Source organism: Camponotus vicinus, unplaced genomic scaffold (assembly GCF_025532165.1).
Source record: "Camponotus vicinus isolate PSW18456_S1 unplaced genomic scaffold, iyCamVici1.0 SCAF_1, whole genome shotgun sequence".
Classification (NCBI taxonomy): Eukaryota; Metazoa; Arthropoda; class Insecta; order Hymenoptera; family Formicidae; genus Camponotus; species Camponotus vicinus.
This window is the reverse complement of record NW_028141945.1, coordinates 959,883-979,539: the sequence shown is the minus strand read 5'-3', so window position 1 is coordinate 979,539 and position 19,657 is coordinate 959,883. Positions and strand designations below refer to the sequence as shown.

The following is a 19,657-nucleotide window of genomic DNA, read 5'->3' as shown; positions in this document are numbered from 1 at the left end:
TTATCAATTTTTGATGCTACTTTATTTTTATAACGCGCACTTATTTTATTCTAATTTCTTATAGCTCATCCATCGTAGAATTTGTTTGCAGATATTATTTTTAAACTTTACTTTAACTTAATATAAAGCCAAATGATTAATTAATTAAATAATTTGTAATATGATAAAAGTTATACACACACATGAATTTTATATTTTATTAGAAAATATAATATACAGAAATTTGTAGTAATTTGGCTTTATTTGAGTTAAAATAAAATTATATTCAAATATTTAACGAACGGTCGTAAAATCGAGCGATCGTTACGATGAGCGTGAAATATTTACGCTCATTTGCCGGTAATTAATCGGCAAAAGATGGAGTGTTTATCTCCTTTTTCGATCTCTGATTAGAGATCGAGCGAGAAAGTGGCCAGGATCAACGAAAGGTAAGTTCAACTGGCCTGAAGAAAAGCTTTACGTACAATAGTACGTAATGTCGGACATTTATTCACGTGGTTAGGGCACGCGGTTAGAGAATGTAATTAGGGCACGTAATTAAAATATACGTGATTAAAGATAGGCTTTCCTCGAATAATTTCACTTAATCGAGAAATAGGATTGTTAGGGCTATTAGATGATCATTAAGATTTTTTAATTTTCCTTTCAAGAAGTAGAGGATTGTTAGGGCTATTATGTGATTAATTTAGGTGACTAATATATTATGTATCTTTTAAAGAATCAGGAAATGTAGGTTTAAATAATATTAGAGAAAACAGATTAATAAATATTTCAATAATTATATTATTAATATTAACAATGTTTAAGGGGTCAATATTTTTTGAGTGTTTTTTTTTTATAGATATTTTATTTATATAAGGATAAAAATTAAATTGTTAACACTCAATAATTTTTATAGTAATACGAATTTTTTTGCGAAATTTATGTACTTTTATCTAATACGAAATTTTATGTACGTGAGAGTCCAACACTGCCCCGGCGGGACCGCTAAATAGGTCCCGCCGGGGTGTGCATAAAGAGCATTTTCCCCACGTAAAAAAAAAAAAAAAAAAGGATTGTTAGGGCTATTAGGTGATCATTAAAATTTTTTTAATATTCCTTTAATGCTAAGGAAAATATATTAAAATTCCAATAATCTTAGGGATTAATCATCGCTAATCTTGTCTGGACTATGTAAAAATTTTTAGTAAATTTTATATTATAAAATATTATCAAGCGACGCGGTAGCGTCGCGACGCCAAATACATAAAAAACTGATAAAAAATTGGATCCGAGCATTGAGAGTCACTGTTCTCGACGCAGCGCTACCATGTAGCTTATCCGGAATTTTACATTAAATGACGTCACATAAACTTTCAATTGAAATATTTCAGAAACTAAAACCGTAATTAAAAATCTAACGGCATTTTTCTTATATAATGTGAATACAAGCTTTCGATTGTGACCAGTTTGAATAAAATCGGTGCAGTCAATCCCGAGAAATGATAATCGCATATCAGAATTGTGATATTTTTCATTTTCCCCGTATTTAAATCATATAGTTTAAAACATGAAAAAGCTACATTTTTGATGGGCCCAATGTAAAATTTAAAATTACGCTACGGACCGCGCACGCGCGTAACTAAATTTCGAACTTATATATCTTATCTCCTCTGTATTACTGGAAATCATCACATAGAGATTAGGCATGAAATCTCTTCTTTTATGAGTTTTTTTTTATTCTCTGCAAGTAAAGTTTAATTGTTGTAAGTCGGATTGAAAAGCTTCGCAGGTCGTTTCTGACCCACAGGCTGCCTGTTGCACATTCGTAGTCTAAAGCTTATTTTATAAAAATGTAAATTGTACTTACTAAATGAAAGAATTAACAAATATATATTGTTTATATGTATATTGTATAATCAAATTTTTTATTTTATTCAAGATATGTAAACGACGGAGCGGGAGGGGAGGGGGGGCACGCCAAGTTTTCTTACTTCGACCTGAAGGTCATTTATGCGATTTAGAATTTGTGTAAAACTTTTTTAAATTATATACATCATATAAAAAATGCTTTAGGAATTAAAGTAATCATAACTCATTTAGTATCGATTACGAATTAATATCACATAATTTATTGTACTTGGCTAATAGTATTGATCTCATATCGGTTTTTAAATATTTTATTTTTATCACTCTTTTAGATTTTGTAATTTTTTTTATGTACTTGGCGTATTTTTTTACCTTTATAAGGTTTTTTTTTAGGGGATACATATATTTTAGACATTTTCGTGTAATAAATTATTCCATGTTATAAATTATTTTGTATTACATTTCAAATTATATTATATTTTACATTAACCTTTGTATTAAATTCTGTATTGAAAGAAAATAAAAAATTTTTCCTCCTCGAGATGGTATCTCCACCGTAGGCATTTGCTGGGTGAGGAGGTTTGAGTACTTTAATGAACCTGAGAGCTATGCCGGCGGTAACATACGCCGATATTCATAGACTTTTCTTATATTTAAGATAATTTTAAGTATGATCTTAAATATAAAAGTGAATTATAAATATCGACCGTAGTTACTGATAGGATCACCCATGCCGGACAGGTCGAAGGGGAAGAGAGATACCAAGATTATATAAATATTTGTTATATTAATTATATTAATATTTTTAAATAAAATAAAAGAAAAAGGGACAATAATCGGGAAAATAGAAAAAGGCAACTACAGTGATTTGAATATCTATACCTGAGAACAAATGTCCATAGAAAGTATTCCGATGGACTCCATAGGAAGGAATAAGCATGACAAGTGATGGTAATTTTTATGATGTTAACACAAAGGAATACAATAAACCATAATAATCCAAGAATTCGAAGAAGAGAATATATTGGATAGAAATGCATAGTGATTGGAAATGATTAGAAACTAAAAGACAGTATGCATACACAACCTATTTATTAATAATAATAAATAATTTGTAATTATATTAAATTTTATAATTTAGTACATTGTATTATATAAAGTATTAAGCATAAAAGTATTATGCTGGTATGAAAATGATAATAAAAATATATAAATAATGTTAGCTATATTAGAATGGAACATATGAATTCTTTATATTTTATATAAAGGAAGAGACTTATCAAAATATTTTGCAACATTTATATTTTTCGAGTCTTAATTATAAAACTTCAGAAGAATCAGTGATTAATTTGACAAATTCTATACATGTATTAATAATTAAATTTTTAAATAATTAAAAAAATGAGTGATAAATATCAAAGATCAGTTTACTGCTAATTAAGATTTATAGAAATACGGTTAAAAATGTTTTTATCCCACAGCAGGCATTTTGTGTTTCGTAAATAAAAAGATATAAATATGACAATGAATATAGAAAAATATTTATTCATCTTTGAATATTACAGTATCTTTCGCGATTGAATAATTTATTTACTATCAATTTACATACATAAGTATCTTGTTATACAGCACTGGTACACTACCGGCATTTCGTGCACATGGCACGGAACAAAATCAGAAATTGTGCACATTATATATTACCCTCTGAGAACATTCATGGACATTGGCTTTGTAGTTTATGTCCACGTTTTCAATGTCCATAGAGGGAGTATCGCTTTCAGGGATCACCTAAAAGCAGGCCATGACATCTCTCAGTCTTCTCTCTGATATACATATTAAGTATATACGCGTGATCAAATCTAAAATATAAAATTCTCAAATATAAAATTTTTAATACAAGTTCTTATACAAGATTACCGTTTTAACAAAAGAATTTTATCGCTGTCTCTCTCATCATATAATATTCCTAAATATTGCTAATTAAATATAAAAAAATGTCGAATAAGAGAGTGAAGATTCGATGTGATAAGTCAACGATTAAATATTAGCTTTATAAAATTTAACGATCACCTTCAATATTATAGAATCGCGAGTTAATTATTATAAATTTAATAATTTGTTTTTTCTGTTATATTTGTATTTACGAATTTTGTATCGGAAAATATTCATAAATAAATTAATAAATTACGGTTGCGAAAACACCGTGTTTTTCCCGCATTCTTTTTCGCATTTTCTTAGACGAGATTGTCGTTTTAATAAAAGAGTTATCGTTGTTCCTTTCGTTAAATAAACGTTAATGAAAGTTGCGTGGCTCGTACCGCCGAGGAGTCGAAACGATTTTCATCATGGAGAATTTTTCATCGGTTCTTGTGAGATCCATTCGCGACGTCTAGTTCGGTGCCCTGTTAAAAATTGGGAATTTTTATTGTAAGATTAGAACTAATCCCAGGTTTTTCTGGCAATTTCCGAAAGCAATGATTTCGATAATAATTCAACGATGAATGCTATACGTTTCTTTAACGTCGAATTAATTTAAATAATATATATTTAGATGAGAGAAATGTATCTTTTCTTTTCTTCGTTAAAAATGTTCTATCATTATTAAGATTGGTATTATTATTGTCTAATGTCAGAAAGATTTAATAGTAGATTAATATGGATATAGCGTTGTGTATAAATTTTTATTTTTCAAGTAATTTCATATTGTAATTAATTTTTATTAATTTTTTGATAAAAATGATTACGAACGAATATATTTTTAATTAATATAATTTGTCTTTTTTGAAAAATTATTTCTAGATACTGGGGATATTAACATTAATTTTTAGTTTCTTTTAAGAAACTATTTGCAGGTATTGGACATTCATCGCCATTTTGAAATATTAGTTTTTAGAAAATTAAAAAGAAAATGGCATAAGAGCCAACGCGCGGTAGTTGGAGCGCAGAGAAGCAACAACACTTCTTTCTTTTTTCAGTATTAGTTTATTAAAAAACACATTATAATAACAAAAAACGTACGTTTTGGATCATCTTTTGATCCTTCTTCAGCGCGATGTTAACAATATATGTTACAGATAGTGACGCGTTACATTAAACGAATTTGTTCTCGACGCGTAGGTGACGCTAAATTGCATCCCGCGGAGGTCTAGTAAACGCTCTGCTCAAGCGCTTGAGGCGCACAGCGGTATACTATATTATTAATTGTAAAAAGCGCGGAATCTGATCTGCTGTGACGTCGCATAGCATAACTATAGTATATTTAATTGACTATTGGAAGCAGAGCGCTTACTAGACCTCCGCGGGACGCAATTTAGCGTCACCTACGCGTCGAGAACAAATTCGTTTAATGTAACGCGTCACTATCTGTAACATATATTGTTAACATCGCGCTGAAGAAGGATCAAAAGATGATCCAAAACGTACGTTTTTTGTTATTATAATGTGTTTTTTAATAAACTAATACTGAAAAAAGAAAGAAGTGTTGTTGCTTCTCTGCGCTCCAATTACCGCGCGTTGGCTCTTATGCCATTTTCTTTTTAATTTTTTGATTACTTGAGCCAAATCTCTAATTATTAAATTAGTTTTTAGATATATACCATTTTGTATAGGGAAAGTTTCCCTAGTAGCGGACACTTAAGGTTTTTCGTAGATAAATTTAAAAAATATATTTTATTTCTTTTATATTTTGCATTAATTATTAGTTAACAATATTAGAAATGAGAATAAATGAACGGAATAATCAATTTTTCTATAATATAATATTTAAATCAGTGTCAAACTTTGGTATAAAATTTTGTACGATCTTGAAGTGGCACCTAGTACCGGACATGGTTAAAATAAATCCCCTAAAAACCGTATAACTTCAAAATAATTTATAATGATCACAAATATAATTATCAGAACACTCAGGGATATCAGCATATGCCTCGTGAGCCCATTCCTAGCAGTTGGAGCATTGAATTCAATCTTTTTCATTGCTCTCTAGGCAAACTACACAGGTAGTATCATCGTTTGTATGTTTAGATGTTAATGTTCTAGTTTTCTTTATCTTCTTTGATCGATTCGTCTTTTTAAACTTATTTCTTCACAGACATGCAATACTGACATTTTTAGTGTCTGGCAAGATTAGAACAAAATATTCTGTCCGAGCCAGGGGACAAAAAATGTATTAAAAAATAACGAATTCGTAAAAACTAGTTTACTTTATGCAAAAAGCATATAGATATTTGAAAACTATTTATCAAAATACTTCATAACACAAGAACACGTATTGTAGACAACAAATCTTCGTAAGTATGACCTGTTTCTAAATTATACAATGCAACGTTTTATCTTCAAACGCATCGATTAATAGTCTTCTTAGCTTGCGTATGCAATTCTGTGTAATAAATTTTATTTTGTATTAAGTTTCAAATTATAGTTTATATTAAATTTCTATTATATTTTGTAATATATATTTGTAATGCACATTATATATTATTTATTCTGCATTAAATTTTGTAATATATTTTGTAATATATTTGTAATGTAATTATTTTTATGTTACATAATTTAATATTTTATAATGTGTTTTTTATGTAATTGCAAATTAATTATAATTTACGTTGTATATATTATAATTATATAATATATATTTTACATATGTATTATATTCTCTATTTGGAAACTCTGTAATAAAAGAAAATAAGAATAAAATAAAAAAGTTTTCCTCCTCAATGTATCTCTACCTTAACGAAGACATTTGCCGGGTGAGGAGGTTTCAGTACTCTCATGAACCTAATAGCTATGCCAGCGATAACATACGCTGATATTCATATAGACTATTCTTATATTTAAGATCATTTTAAGCATAATCTTAGATCACGTCTTAAGATTCCGTTTAGTTATTAAAATAGTTGTGTAAAAATTTTCAATTTACTTAAGACGATCTTAAATATAAGAATGGATTATAAATATCGGCCATAATTACCGGTAGGGTCACCTATGCTGGACAAGTCAAAGGAGAAGAATCAGACTAAGAGAGATACCAGAATTATATATATTACATTAATTATATTAATATTTTTTAAAGATATAGAAGCAGAAGATACAGTAATCGAGAGAATATAGAAAGGAGTAATTTAATAATTTAAGCATCTTTAAGAATTTCTGAAAACAAATGAAGATATTCCGATAAACTCCACAGGAAGGAAAAAGCACGTTAAGGTCTTATGAACTTGGGACGAGAAATACCATAGGTCATAATAATCCAAGTAAGTCCATAATAAGTCCATAATATCGAAGAAGAGAATGCATATATTAGATAGGAATGCATGGTATTAGAAACAAAAAGACAACTTGCAGTTGTATATAAAATTCGTTAATAATAATAAATTCTGTAATTATTGTACTTCATAATTCAGTAATTATATTGTATTATATAGAATATTAAGTATTTACATAAAATGTTATGCTGTTATGAAAACTGTAATAAAATAATGAAAAAAAAATATTTACTATGTTAGAGTAAAATATTTAAATCTTTTATATTTTATATAAAGAAAAAACTATTTGAAATATTTTGCAAAATCTCTAATTTTCGAGCATTTTAATGCTTTATATATAAATTTTTTTAGAGGAATCAATTTGTGATTAAATTAATAAATTTTACATACGTATTATCAATTAAATTTCTAATTATTTTTAAAAAATTGATGAATATCAAAGATCAATTTACTGCTAAAAGAGAATACATAATCGGTATATAATATATAATATAATTTATTTAATTAATATATTATATAATATAATTTTTAAAATTATTTTAATATATAATTCTCGAAACTGAAAATATTACGTAATACTATCTTCATCGATAGATTAAATCTGGCCAGAAGATTTATTAAAGTAAAACATTTATAAAGTGATTAAAATTATTGAAAAAAACTTAAAAAGTTGTTCGATATATTTACGATTTGTCAAATTGCCTTGTGGATAAGGTTAACATCTCCGTCTCTAAAAAATTCTTTTATTTTCTAAAGAGTTTTAATTATTAGTAGCATTAATAATTTTTTTGAAACAACATACACTTGATTTTCAAAACGGAGATTTATCCTGTTAATGTTCCTATAGTTTTAATCGTATTCTTTCTTTTCTAAATAGTTCTAATCATTCTAATTAGTAACGTTAATTAATTTTATTACGATCATATGAACTGTATATGATATGTATCACTCAATAGGAGGTATATCATTTTAGAAACATTATACGAAAAATCACGATATATTTAAAATGTTGATTGTAGCGGTTCAAATAGTAAGAGATATTTTTATAACTGTATTCTAAATTTTAGTGAAAAAGCTAGAAATGCGAAAAATTTTTTCATTCATAGAATAAATTTAGCCATGGTTGGCTAGCTTTAATAGTACTTTGTCGGTATTTTTATTTAAAAAAAAAGCATATTTCTATGTCTATGGCTTGCTAAATATCACTATTTCTTGTGTTATATTTTTAGTTTTCTTGTGAGCAGTCTATGTATTTTATGTCTATGGTTTAGTTATATAGTATATAAAAATTTATTTCTTGGAGTTGGTAGTCATGAAACCGGAGCCTTTGTATTTTCACTATATAGGTACGGGATACAGGGTCTTTAAAATCGATTTCGGAGTTAGACCAGGAGGTTCACCAAAGCCTAACCTAAACTTGAACCTAACATTAAGTTGAGATTTGTTATGAGTTGATTTTGTTAACTTAGTTTATGTGATCAGTATGAAAGTACCACTATCAAACTTGCTAAATTATTTTATGAAACATGGGAGATAAAGGTATTTAATGATATTTTCCTGCAATAAAATATTATCTTATTTCATTTTCCAATCTTTTTTGGAACAATATATAAACATGTACTTAAAAGCACATTTATGTAATATTTTTTTTAACAAATCGTAGTGTATATAACAAAGTGTACATAAATATATATAAAGTTATATAGCAAAAAGGTATTAGTAAACTTTTTGTTCATTGATCATTATTGAATGTAGATGTAAGGTTTATCACAATTGAAAATAATATATATTATTAGAAAATTAATAGCTCTTAATTATTAATTATAAATGTAATAACTCTTAATGGATAAGTTGCAATAATAAAATTTTGGAAGAATACCAAGTTTTTAATAATGTTTGAAGATTATTTCTTTAAATGATGATATATAATTTTTTATTTTTAAATAATGTAAAGAATATTAAAACAAATTTAATTATTATAAATGATGTTATACTTTTTGATAAAGGAATTTGAGAAATTTATTTACCATCTTTTCTTATGTAAATCTGTGTTGAAAATAACTCAAAACATTTTCAGGTCAATTTGAAGAGATTTTTTCCATTCACAAAATTATCGAAAAAAATTGTTTTTCACAATATTTATAGTCTTTCTTTAATTTTTATACAGTTTCCAATATCAGATTTCCAATTAAGTCTTAAAACTAATTACTCTGTGAAAGTCTATTTGGAAATTAATTAAAAAAAGTTTTATTAAATAGCTTTGTATATTTTGTTGTTGAAGTTTAGTTTGTGAAAAAGTTTATTTTTAATCTTTAATTACTTAAAAGTTACTAGTGTTTCAATGTTTTACATATACATGTGTATTTAATCTAGTAAAAATCTTCCTCCTCTTTTAATTTAATTAATATTATGCTTGTAGAACATCATGTGCACTTTAGCGGCGGATGCGGACTTGGAAAAGACAACAATATTATGATACAGCCACAGAGACATGGCCACATTGATGCTCACTTAGGATTTTTGCAATTGCATCATAGGTGTTATTCTATAAAACTTATAAATTATAATTAATACTTTTTTCAGTCTAACAAATTATTATTTCGAATGCTAAGAATGGAAATTTTTAGTAAATTTCTATCGTAATTTTGCGTTTCTTATTAACATTTTTAACAATATATATAAAAAATATGTAAAAAAGAATAATATACATGTATATATGTATGTGTATGTAAATATTGACCATGAATATGTATGAATATACATTTTTTCCAGATATCACATAGAATTCTCTGTGCCATGGAACACATGTATCCATCCAGAAAGAAAAATGGTAGCCCCGGCAATAATTGCAGGAAATCACAATGCACACTGTTACATTGTCCTTTTGGCACAAGAGAAAGACAGTTTAAAGTATACAATTTGTTGTATATATATTTTTTTATAAAATCAAATTTTAAAAATATAACGAAACTACAATCACGTAAAAAATGACTCTGATAATATACAATATCCAAGTAATCAAAATTAATAGCAAATATAAGAGCCAGGCGTAGATTTATGTCTCACAAATAATTTATTCAATTTAAACACATAAAATCACAATAAATGAACATTTCGATTTTAGGATCATGTTTAGCAATATTAGCAACAATTATATTAGTATTGTTAAAAGTGATTTTATTTATCGTCATTTTATGTTTAAATTAAATAGATTATTTAATGTGATATAAACTCGCGCTTGGCATTTACTTGCTCTCGTTAAGTACATGTTATATTTTTTCATATTCAATTATTACATTTTTTCAAATTGATGTATAAAATAATTGCTTCTTTCAGATTGAAGATAGAGCTGCTAGCATATAAAGAAAAAATATTAAAGGAGGAAGTCGAAATAATGTGTTGTCCATCTGGTACGCCATTGAAAATTGTATTAAACGCACGTGTTTTGGCAAAGGATAAGGGCACACCATTATTAAGAAATGGCATACGCAGCATTGGTATAGAAGGAGTGGACGAAGACGAAGTTTCTGAATAAATCTGCTTGCTATCGAGTCTTCAATGATATTTAGGCGTTGAGCTTTGCCGAGTTAAGTATTAAAAGTACAAACGAATAATCGGCGGAATTAGCATTCCAGAATAGAGCGAATAATACAATTGTGAAAGAAAATGTTCAAGAAAATGTTTCGCAAGATAAAATAATCTGCCTACTGTTGCTCTTTTTAAGCGTACGTCACGCGCGAAATGCCTACAAAAGCTATGACACTTATCGTCTGCTAATTATGTATCCGCAGGTTATAATGAGTAAATTGTATTTTATCGTTTTATATCAACTGTCAATTTCCAACGAAACTTTCGCTAAATGAACACGTTCACCAAGGTACTAAATCATCTTTTATTTATTCTTTTATTTATCTTTTATGTATTCGTTAAAAGAAATTAAGATTAAAGAAAAAATTATTTGAATAAATTAAAACGATAAAATTTTCTTGTGGCTTATCAATAACATTTGGCATCCTTGTCAAAGTTTCAATAATTTATCACTAGTTTTACATACACTATATTTGCGCTATCGGATTCATAAAATTGACCCAACAGCAAAACATGATTTGTCAGTTCTTATCCAAACAGTAAATCTCAACATCGAAAATTGAATTTTTTCATAGGAATTCCGGTTGGACCGTCTACAAATTCGCAAATGTTAAAACCTAATTTTGCTAGCGGATGACAGTTACTGCTGGGATTACCCCATTTGCCTTTGAAAGTCATCCAGCCTGGTAAAGGCTCGTTGTCTTCTTCTAAGAGCAATTCCAATTTTTTCCACGTCGGCCAGGCAGTCCCGAATCCACTTTCATCATACAGACGTGGAACACGAACAAATTTGTGTTTTCCCGGAGCTGTCCAGAGCCCATGAGAGCCGCGCGCACTGAATAAAATCGGATGCGAGCCATTGGCGGTATAAACTTTTTCAGGAAAAGTCGGCTTTTGGAAGAGACCTTTTCTAGTTTCCTGACTTTCGTAAACAAAAGTGCCATTTCGTGGATCATATCGATAAAATGCACCGGCGTCATGGGCTGATACATACATCGCCAGAGGATACTCGTTATCCTAAAAATACGCAATATTTATGTATATATAAGTGTGTATATATATATATATATATATATATATATACACTTATGTATAAACAAATAATTATAAATAATACAATTTATTTTTTATACCGCTCTGATGCTGTTCGTTAGATTAAATACAGTTTTTACGATAATTGATACGCGTTATGTGTATGTTAATTTGGCTCTAAATATAAATTTAAGTAATAAGTAGATGTTCAATATTTAAAATTTTTATCTGACATTAGTGTATATAGTTTGCCACGTGGATTAGCTAAGCTTAAAAATATATCAAGATAAAATATACTATCGCAAATTATATCGCATATTTATTGATTTTATTTCAAGTATACGGTAAAAGCAAAAGAGCAGAAAAGTTTACTTTGCAAAAAAAATTTTTAAAGAAAGTAACTTACCTTGAAGTAAAGACTCATATGTTCCCAATCTCCGATGTGACTGCCGTATTCTTTGAGCGTACCTATGCACATGCCACCCATAGTAGGTATCGGCCAGCTGCCAAAAAACCCAAGATCTAATACGCAAATCATTTTTCCCTCGCTAAATGGGTAGAACATCCAGTAGGTCACGTGAAAGTGCACTTTTCGACATTCATTCTTCTCTTTGACTTTTTCGAACCGCGGTTCTGTTTTCGTCTGAGATTAGTTTTACGTGAACGAAAAAGAGAAAGACACTTACATTCATAAAAAATAATATAACAAATTTTTTAAAATTTGTTTTACAAAGTAAAGAAATTCAATTTAAAATTTGATATCGGGAATTTCCAAAAGAGATAAAGTGTAAAAAGATGCATCTCTTTTCGTGTTTTATACCTGTTGCATTCGTTCTCGCAATGCAATCTGTGTTCTTAAATCATTGTCATCATTAGATTGTCGTTGAGACAAAAGTCCAGAATCCTGTGGCAACGTTAAAGTGTTCTGTTCGCTCTTGGATGTCCGTTTAGTTTTTTTTATGCGTAGCCACGCATCTTTGGAAACGCAATTTTTCACAAGAGCGTAGACAGGCACAGTTCCAGCGGGTTTCCGACCATATAAAAAAGACGATTGATTCCTTAATAAGGATTCTGTCAAAAAATTCAAAACATTAATAGCAATTTTGTAACAATATTTTTTTTATAAATATTTACACTTTATGCCATGTATGTTTGAACAGTTTTTATTTATTTTGTATCTTTCTCGTATTATCCGTATGTTATAATTTGAAGAATTTGAACATTTACCTGTGTCTATTCTAGTGCGAAGATAATATTGATCTGACTGTACGTTGTCGAGAAATTCAGGTACACCAAGGGGTAAGAATCGTTCTCCTGGAGCGAGCCATACCAGAGGCGCCCAATCACGTATCAATCTTCTCACTGAAAGATCAAACAAGAAAATATTTAATTATTGAATAAGTATCTAATATATAATATCTATCATGCAAAGAGTTCAACGTGTAAATTATTCAGGATTTCTCTGTAAAATATCTTAAAATCACGATTATAGTGTATGCCTTTTTTATGGCTATTTATCAATTATTGTAGAGTACGTTCGGTGCAATACACAACAGTGATCAACCTCATGTACGAGCGAATGTACGCACATATATGTGTATACGTATGCCGGAGATCGAGTGCACCTCTAACTCTCGGTTCGACTACATACTCATTTTCGCTATATCGCGAGAAACGGGCACGTAGGTCAGCGCGAGATTCTCGTAACCCCATTATGCGAGTCTCTAAGAGCGGCTAAAGCCTTACACTGGTGTGTTCTTGTATAACTCATTTTGTTATACAACAATGAAAAGAGAGAAAAGATTACGTATGTGTATGAAACGTACAATAAAATCGCATTTAATCGCAGACTCGGGCAGTCCGTCTTTCACGGAATTAAAGAAGCCTTGATAGTTTCTTCTAATGAATTATTTAAAATACATCATGGTAATAATTAGCAAGTTTGCTTAATTGAAAATTAATTAATGTATTAAACATTCTAATATACGCTCTTGAGATGCCGATTTTCAACAACACCGAATTACGGACAAAATCGAAAATTAATACGCGACCCCTTTTAATCCGCTTTAACTTATTTTGCTTCTTTCCATGGTGGAACCGGTCCAGAAATGGGACAACCAATATTGAGCTCTGTACAACCTGTTTGTTCGCGTACGCGGAACAAATGCGAATGTTTCGCATAAGGTAACCATCTCTTATACATCAAGTTTATCATACTCGTTTGCAAAATCTTAAATATATTTCACTGTTACAAAAGCTTTTAACGATTGAGTAAGAAAGTTTTACAATCCCGCATATTTTACGATCGCGTTGTGCAATCTTTGCGTACAATGTAATCGGTTATATCTAATATATGAATAAGTGTACTTTAACTGTGTGTGCGTGTGTGGCTGATTTATAATTATATACAAATATTTTATTAATATTTATTAAATATTAAAAATTATTAATATTATCTATAGAAATAAAATATAAGACCTCGATTCTATTTTCTTATTGCATTTTTCATGTAAATTTGATAAATGACACTTTTTCTTCTTATAATTAGTTTTTTTACATAATTGCAAATGCGATTAATCGTAGTATAAATGATGCATACCGAATAACTTTCGATCAAGAATCGATATTGCCTCATATATATTGATAAATCACGCGATTCATTCAGCCAGTCAAGCTACACTTGAATTTTGAACAAATGCCGCGCATGAAAATGCATCGAACAAATATATTATTTTTTATATACGCGCGCAAAAGCAAAAGAGAGCAAAAGATTTGCTTAAATTTTCGTTTAAATGTACTCGAAACTTATATCGATACATACATATTTCATGCAACGAGAAACATACCTCGTTTTTCATTGGCCGCGGGTAGACGAAATCCTGCGACCGCACGAGTAAAGATCAGTATAACAAACAATAATCCAGTCATGTTCGTCCCATCGATGCATTTTGATACAAGGAACGTGATCCATAATCATCGATCCGTGTTCTTCTTCATTTACTTCTGCATTCCTATGATTCGCGCTTAATTCCTATACGAAGAGAAGCGATAACGCGGGAAAAGTAATCCTCTTCGGCATCAAAACACTTCCTGGACTAAAGCGCGACTACCTCGCGTTTTCCGCGCCGTTCACTAGACAAACGTTGCAGTCGCACGTATATATTGCAGGAGGTACATGCACATTTGTAATCAGACGCGCGCGCGGTAAAAGTTTGAGAGATTATTACGAAAGAGAGATCCAAATTAAGGGGGGGGGGGGCTCCTGAGTATTCGCCGCTAATAATAATTAAATGTTGAGGCTACAATAGTTTTTGAATTAAACGATAAAAGCTTGTCAAAGATATATAGAATTCGCGCGCTCAGGTAACTATCTCCGTTACTACATTTATATCGATCTCTCATCTGTTATTGATTTTTTCATGTCAGGTATTGACGTCTATTGTACAAATTTTATTTTGTCGTTTCTTATGTGCGTATTTATTATGTACATCATACATTATGGTGATTAATTAGTATTAACAAATTATAAATTATATACAGAAAACGTTTACTTTTTTTAAGTAAAAATTTAAATAATTGTTCAACTATTACATTTAAACAGAATTATAAAATCTAATGTTTTAACACATATTTGAAAAATGAGATACATTTCTTCTTAATCAAAGAAATATTCTACACGAAAAATTCTACATGATATCATTGGCAAACTTTGATCGCTTATAAACTATTGTAGCCTTAACATTTTTGTATTAGAATTTTCGTCTCAGTTTTTGCTCAGGAATATGTTATTAAAATTTCAATTGCGAGTTATGGAACATGCTGTACAAAGAATAAGATATTTTAATAGATAGTTTATTGATTAGATTGATAGAATTAGGATTAGATGATAGAATAGAAATTGTGATAGATAGTTTATGATTCGGAGTATTTTGTCCTTATTTTCTATATTCTTTTTAAAGAGAATTATTTATGTTATAATTATTTTATTGAAAAAAATGATTATTTTGTTCAAAAAAGTGTACTTTTAAATTAAAACCATCTAATACAATTCAACGCACATATAATTAATCTATTTGATACTCACTTTTAATCCTTCTTCGAGAAATTTGTAACCCAAATTTCAAGTTAAATTGCAATTGCAAACAATATTCAGTTCTGCGTTTATAAAACAGTCAAATAATTATATAAAAATGCATATATTATTAAGTTCTTTCGTAACAAACTAATTTTCAACTAATTACAACTTTTACAATAGACTATCTTCAAATAATGCATTTTTTATGTTTGTGATTAAATTTTAAAATATCATAAATGAGATAGTCTATTGTAAAAGTTGCAATTAGTTGGAAATTAGCTTGTTACGAAACAATTTAATAATATATGGAATTTTGAATTTATCTTATATACCTTATTGTGGGTTTAAAATAATTGTAAATTCTTAAAGAATATAGAGAAAGATATTTTTTATTAGTAATTGTTTAATTTAAAATAATATAAAAAGAATATTAGAATTGATCAATATAATTATTACATAATTTAACATATAAAATGAAAAAAAATTATGATATACATACATACATATATATATATATGTATGTATGTATGTATGTATATATATTCTCAGTGTGTTATTTCTCGCTTCTGACGTCACGATTTCAATATGGCTACGATGACTACTCAGAAGCCTTAAGTTATGGGGGGCAAACGAAAAGGAAAGCGGAACAACAGAAAGAAAGAGAGAGTAGCGTATTATTATATTAATTATTCATACACAACATTTTTAGATATTCGTACAATATATTTATACATAGTGTATTTCATTATTTTATTAAAGATAAACAAACCTAATTTCTTACACATAAAATGCTGCCAACTATCTGCAATATCATTTGCTAGGTATGATTTACTGATTTCTAAGTAAATGTAATTGAAATTTGTACCATCAATCCTCAAGCTAAGCAGATTAAATTTCAATTTCGATGTAAATTACAATTTAATGCAATAAAGTTATTCTATTGAATTAAAGGCAATAAAAATAGAAAAAAATACATTTAAATAGTTATTTGTTAGAAAGTATTCTTACAGTCACAAATATTTTGCTTATATAATAGACTCTATATTTGTGCATTTATGTACAGAATGTAAACAAAAATTAGAGCATTATTCGAAGAGTACATTTTTGGTATCAAACCGAGACGAAAAATGTTTTACTATTTTTCTTCTCAACAAATAATTATCAAGATATTTCAACTTCAAGATTGAAGATTTTCATTGAAAAAAGTAATGAATTTTTTTCGACTTGATTTGATCCAGGAAAGACACTCTTAGAATAATGCTTCCAATTTTGTTTATACCCTGCTTGTTCCTTACATAACAAATAATATGTAATCAGTTTTTGTAAATTTGAAATAATACTAATGAAAAGGAAATCTGAATATAATATCACGGACTCCCGGTTATACATATAAAGTTACAAGCTGCTCAAGACTGATTGCCTATAATCGAAGCACAGATTTAATAATTATTTATCTTTGAACTATGTATTAGACAAGCCTTCAATCCCAATGGCTTTTCGAACGAGATAAGAATAAGAACAATCGATTTTTAGCGAAGCTAAAGTGTGTCGCGAAAAGTCGATTTTCTGCATCAGGTAAAACTTTAGATCTACTCGCTCGAGAATTGGGCAGATGACTTGCTTTGCTATAAATTAAAAGTCTTATAAGCAGGAGTCATCATCATGAGTATATAATCTTTTAATGTCTTATTTTTCCTTCTCTTGCGAAATATATAACCTAGAAATTTTGAAAATACGTTTAACTCATTGAAATATCTAATATTTCGTATGTCATGTTGTCTCTTTTTGAGAACAAATATATTATAAATATAATAAAGATAAAATAATCACATAACAATTAATATTTATCACGCAATGGCTGTAAAAGCCGATTGTACGTTTGCGACGAGTTTATATTGCTTGTTTGATCTTTCTTCTACAATTAGGGCAAGAAGCCTGCAACATAAAGAGCATAATTATGAATTTTTGAGTCCCAAGAATTATATCGGTGTTAACACATTTTAAATTTTACCCCAGGATCATATCTTCTCAATTCATCAATGCAATCTTTGTGAAAATTATGTTTACAAGGACGCAATTGTATTACTTCCGACTTCTCGATTAATGCGTATTGGCAGATTGAACAATAGGTTATATCATCTTTACTCGTTGTAGGTTCCCTCCCATCTTTATTTTTTAAAGAGTTTGATGAACTCCTTCTATTGAATGTTGTGCTAGAAATAAATATATTTTAGAAAAAAATGCTATATGTAACATACATTTCCTAATATCATAATTATTTACTATTACAATACATAAATACAATAGATAAAAACACAATAAATAATTCTCTTGTCACATTTGTGATTTAATTGTCAAAAAAAAAAATGAAATAAATAAAAACAAAAAATAATCATATGTACAAGAAGTGGAAAGTCCAAAATCAAGAGAATGTTAAATAATAATCGCGAGCACAGGTAATGATACATATATGCATGTATGTATTAAGATGGATACTTTTCAGCCTTATGCGACGACCAAGAACGATCTTCGTAGCGATCCTCCGGTGACCTGTCATTTCTAGAATATGAATGCTGCTGCTCCTCGCGATTCTCGTTGAACACATAATACAGAAAAGTTGCTAGTCCAATTCCAACTCCGACAAGGAGTACTAACCCGGGATACGTCATTTTAAACATTAGGGACTTAAGCGATACGTTTATGACGAGTATACCTATCGCTCGTCCTCATTACTGTTCTGTAATTTTGCAACATCGTGTCATTTACGAATATAACGTACGTTCAACGGAAAAAGACTAATTACAGAAATCTCCGTTTTGCATCAATCAACGATGATCACTTTCTATCTCACTCTTGTATAATAACAGAACAAACCATCGTATGAATGCGTGTGCACGATTGTATATATATGTATAAAACCTAACTTATCCTAACTTAATCTAACTTGACCTAACCGAGAAAGTAACCATAGACATAGTAATATTAGACCGAGTGTGTCCTCTTGAAGCTCCGGTAAAAAGGGATGGAAAGTAGATGCCGTCTACTTTTCTCTCTCTAACGAGGACAGACTGAGAGTGAGAAAGAGAGGCAAACAGCTTTCCCCTCTTTTTCTTACCCCCACTCTCTTCTCATTAGAAAGAGAAAGGTGAACGGCATCTACTTTCTCTTTCTACCTATGTTTCAAGCTTGGCGCCTTATGCTCGGTCTAATATTACTATGGCTGCGTTCCGATATAAACTGCCAGTACTGAAAATCTATAGTATACGTGACGTAAATTATAGATTTTCAGTACTGGCAGTGAATATTAGAACACAGCTTATGCCTATGAAAGTAGCCTAACATCAATAAGCTTACCAACTCGATACATTGTGTTCTTTCTACAAAATGAGTAATAAAACCCTAACTTGACCGAAGTATGAAAGGGTTAGATAACGTCAACAAACTTGTCAACTCAACATATTGTATAGTTTCCATAAAACTATTGTTTAGGTCAGTAATATTTTAACTCGATCTAAGGCTGATATTATATTTATCGTACGATAAATTTTTTTTAGCTATAAAATAAAAAATTCCTAAAGATTCAAAAAAATACTATCTTGCAACCAATCAATATACTTAAAAAATTGGTTGTACGATAAATGTAAAATCGACCTAACTCGACCTAACTTAACTATGAAAGATAATGTCAACAAGCTTGCCAACTTAACGTATCATATCTTTTCTACAAAGTGGACAATAAAATAAAATGATCTATAAGAGACCGTGTATTTTTCAATCTTTAGTATTAAATTACATATAAATTAAAATTGAAAATAAAATTCAATCAATTAATTTGAAAAAATCTTTACTC

The 19,657-nt window shown here is 29.0% G+C and overlaps 3 protein-coding genes across 5 annotated transcripts; 1 reads left to right on the top strand and 2 right to left on the bottom strand.

Annotated features, from left to right (window-relative positions):
- Nucleotides 1–8,458: 8,458 nt before the first annotated feature.
- Nucleotides 8,459–11,097, top strand: LOC145970074 (adipose-secreted signaling protein). The gene is made up of 4 exons (XM_083096503.1): nucleotides 8,459–8,651; nucleotides 9,532–9,649; nucleotides 9,885–10,022; nucleotides 10,449–11,097. Exons 1-4 carry the CDS (start codon nucleotides 8,639–8,641, stop codon nucleotides 10,645–10,647), a joined length of 468 nt encoding a protein of 155 aa, XP_082952629.1. The 5' UTR covers nucleotides 8,459–8,638; the 3' UTR covers nucleotides 10,648–11,097.
- Nucleotides 10,479–14,949, bottom strand: LOC145970065 (uncharacterized). The gene is made up of 5 exons (XM_083096492.1): nucleotides 14,579–14,949; nucleotides 12,960–13,094; nucleotides 12,553–12,803; nucleotides 12,139–12,375; nucleotides 10,479–11,717 (listed from the first exon to the last, which is right to left on the bottom strand). Exons 1-5 carry the CDS (start codon nucleotides 14,658–14,660, stop codon nucleotides 11,247–11,249), a joined length of 1,176 nt encoding a protein of 391 aa, XP_082952618.1. The 5' UTR covers nucleotides 14,661–14,949; the 3' UTR covers nucleotides 10,479–11,246.
- A 1,514-nt stretch (nucleotides 14,950–16,463) lies between these two features.
- On the bottom strand, nucleotides 16,464–18,725 carry LOC145971967 (uncharacterized). 3 transcript variants are annotated; one of them, XR_014439014.1, is made up of 4 exons: nucleotides 18,304–18,724; nucleotides 17,819–18,020; nucleotides 17,638–17,742; nucleotides 16,464–17,524 (listed from the first exon to the last, which is right to left on the bottom strand). XR_014439014.1 is itself a non-coding variant. In XM_083100118.1 (4 exons), the coding sequence occupies exons 2-4, from the start codon at nucleotides 18,483–18,485 to the stop codon at nucleotides 17,698–17,700; spliced, it is 429 nt and encodes a 142-aa protein (XP_082956244.1). In that variant the 5' UTR covers nucleotides 18,486–18,544; nucleotides 18,611–18,725; the 3' UTR covers nucleotides 16,464–17,697. The 3 variants fall into 3 exon arrangements, 2 of the variants coding, with proteins under 2 accessions (XP_082956244.1, XP_082956233.1); XM_083100118.1 differs by having other exon boundaries at nucleotides 16,464–17,742; nucleotides 18,304–18,544; nucleotides 18,611–18,725; XM_083100107.1 differs by having other exon boundaries at nucleotides 16,464–17,742.
- Between the last annotated feature and the right edge of the window lie 932 nt (nucleotides 18,726–19,657).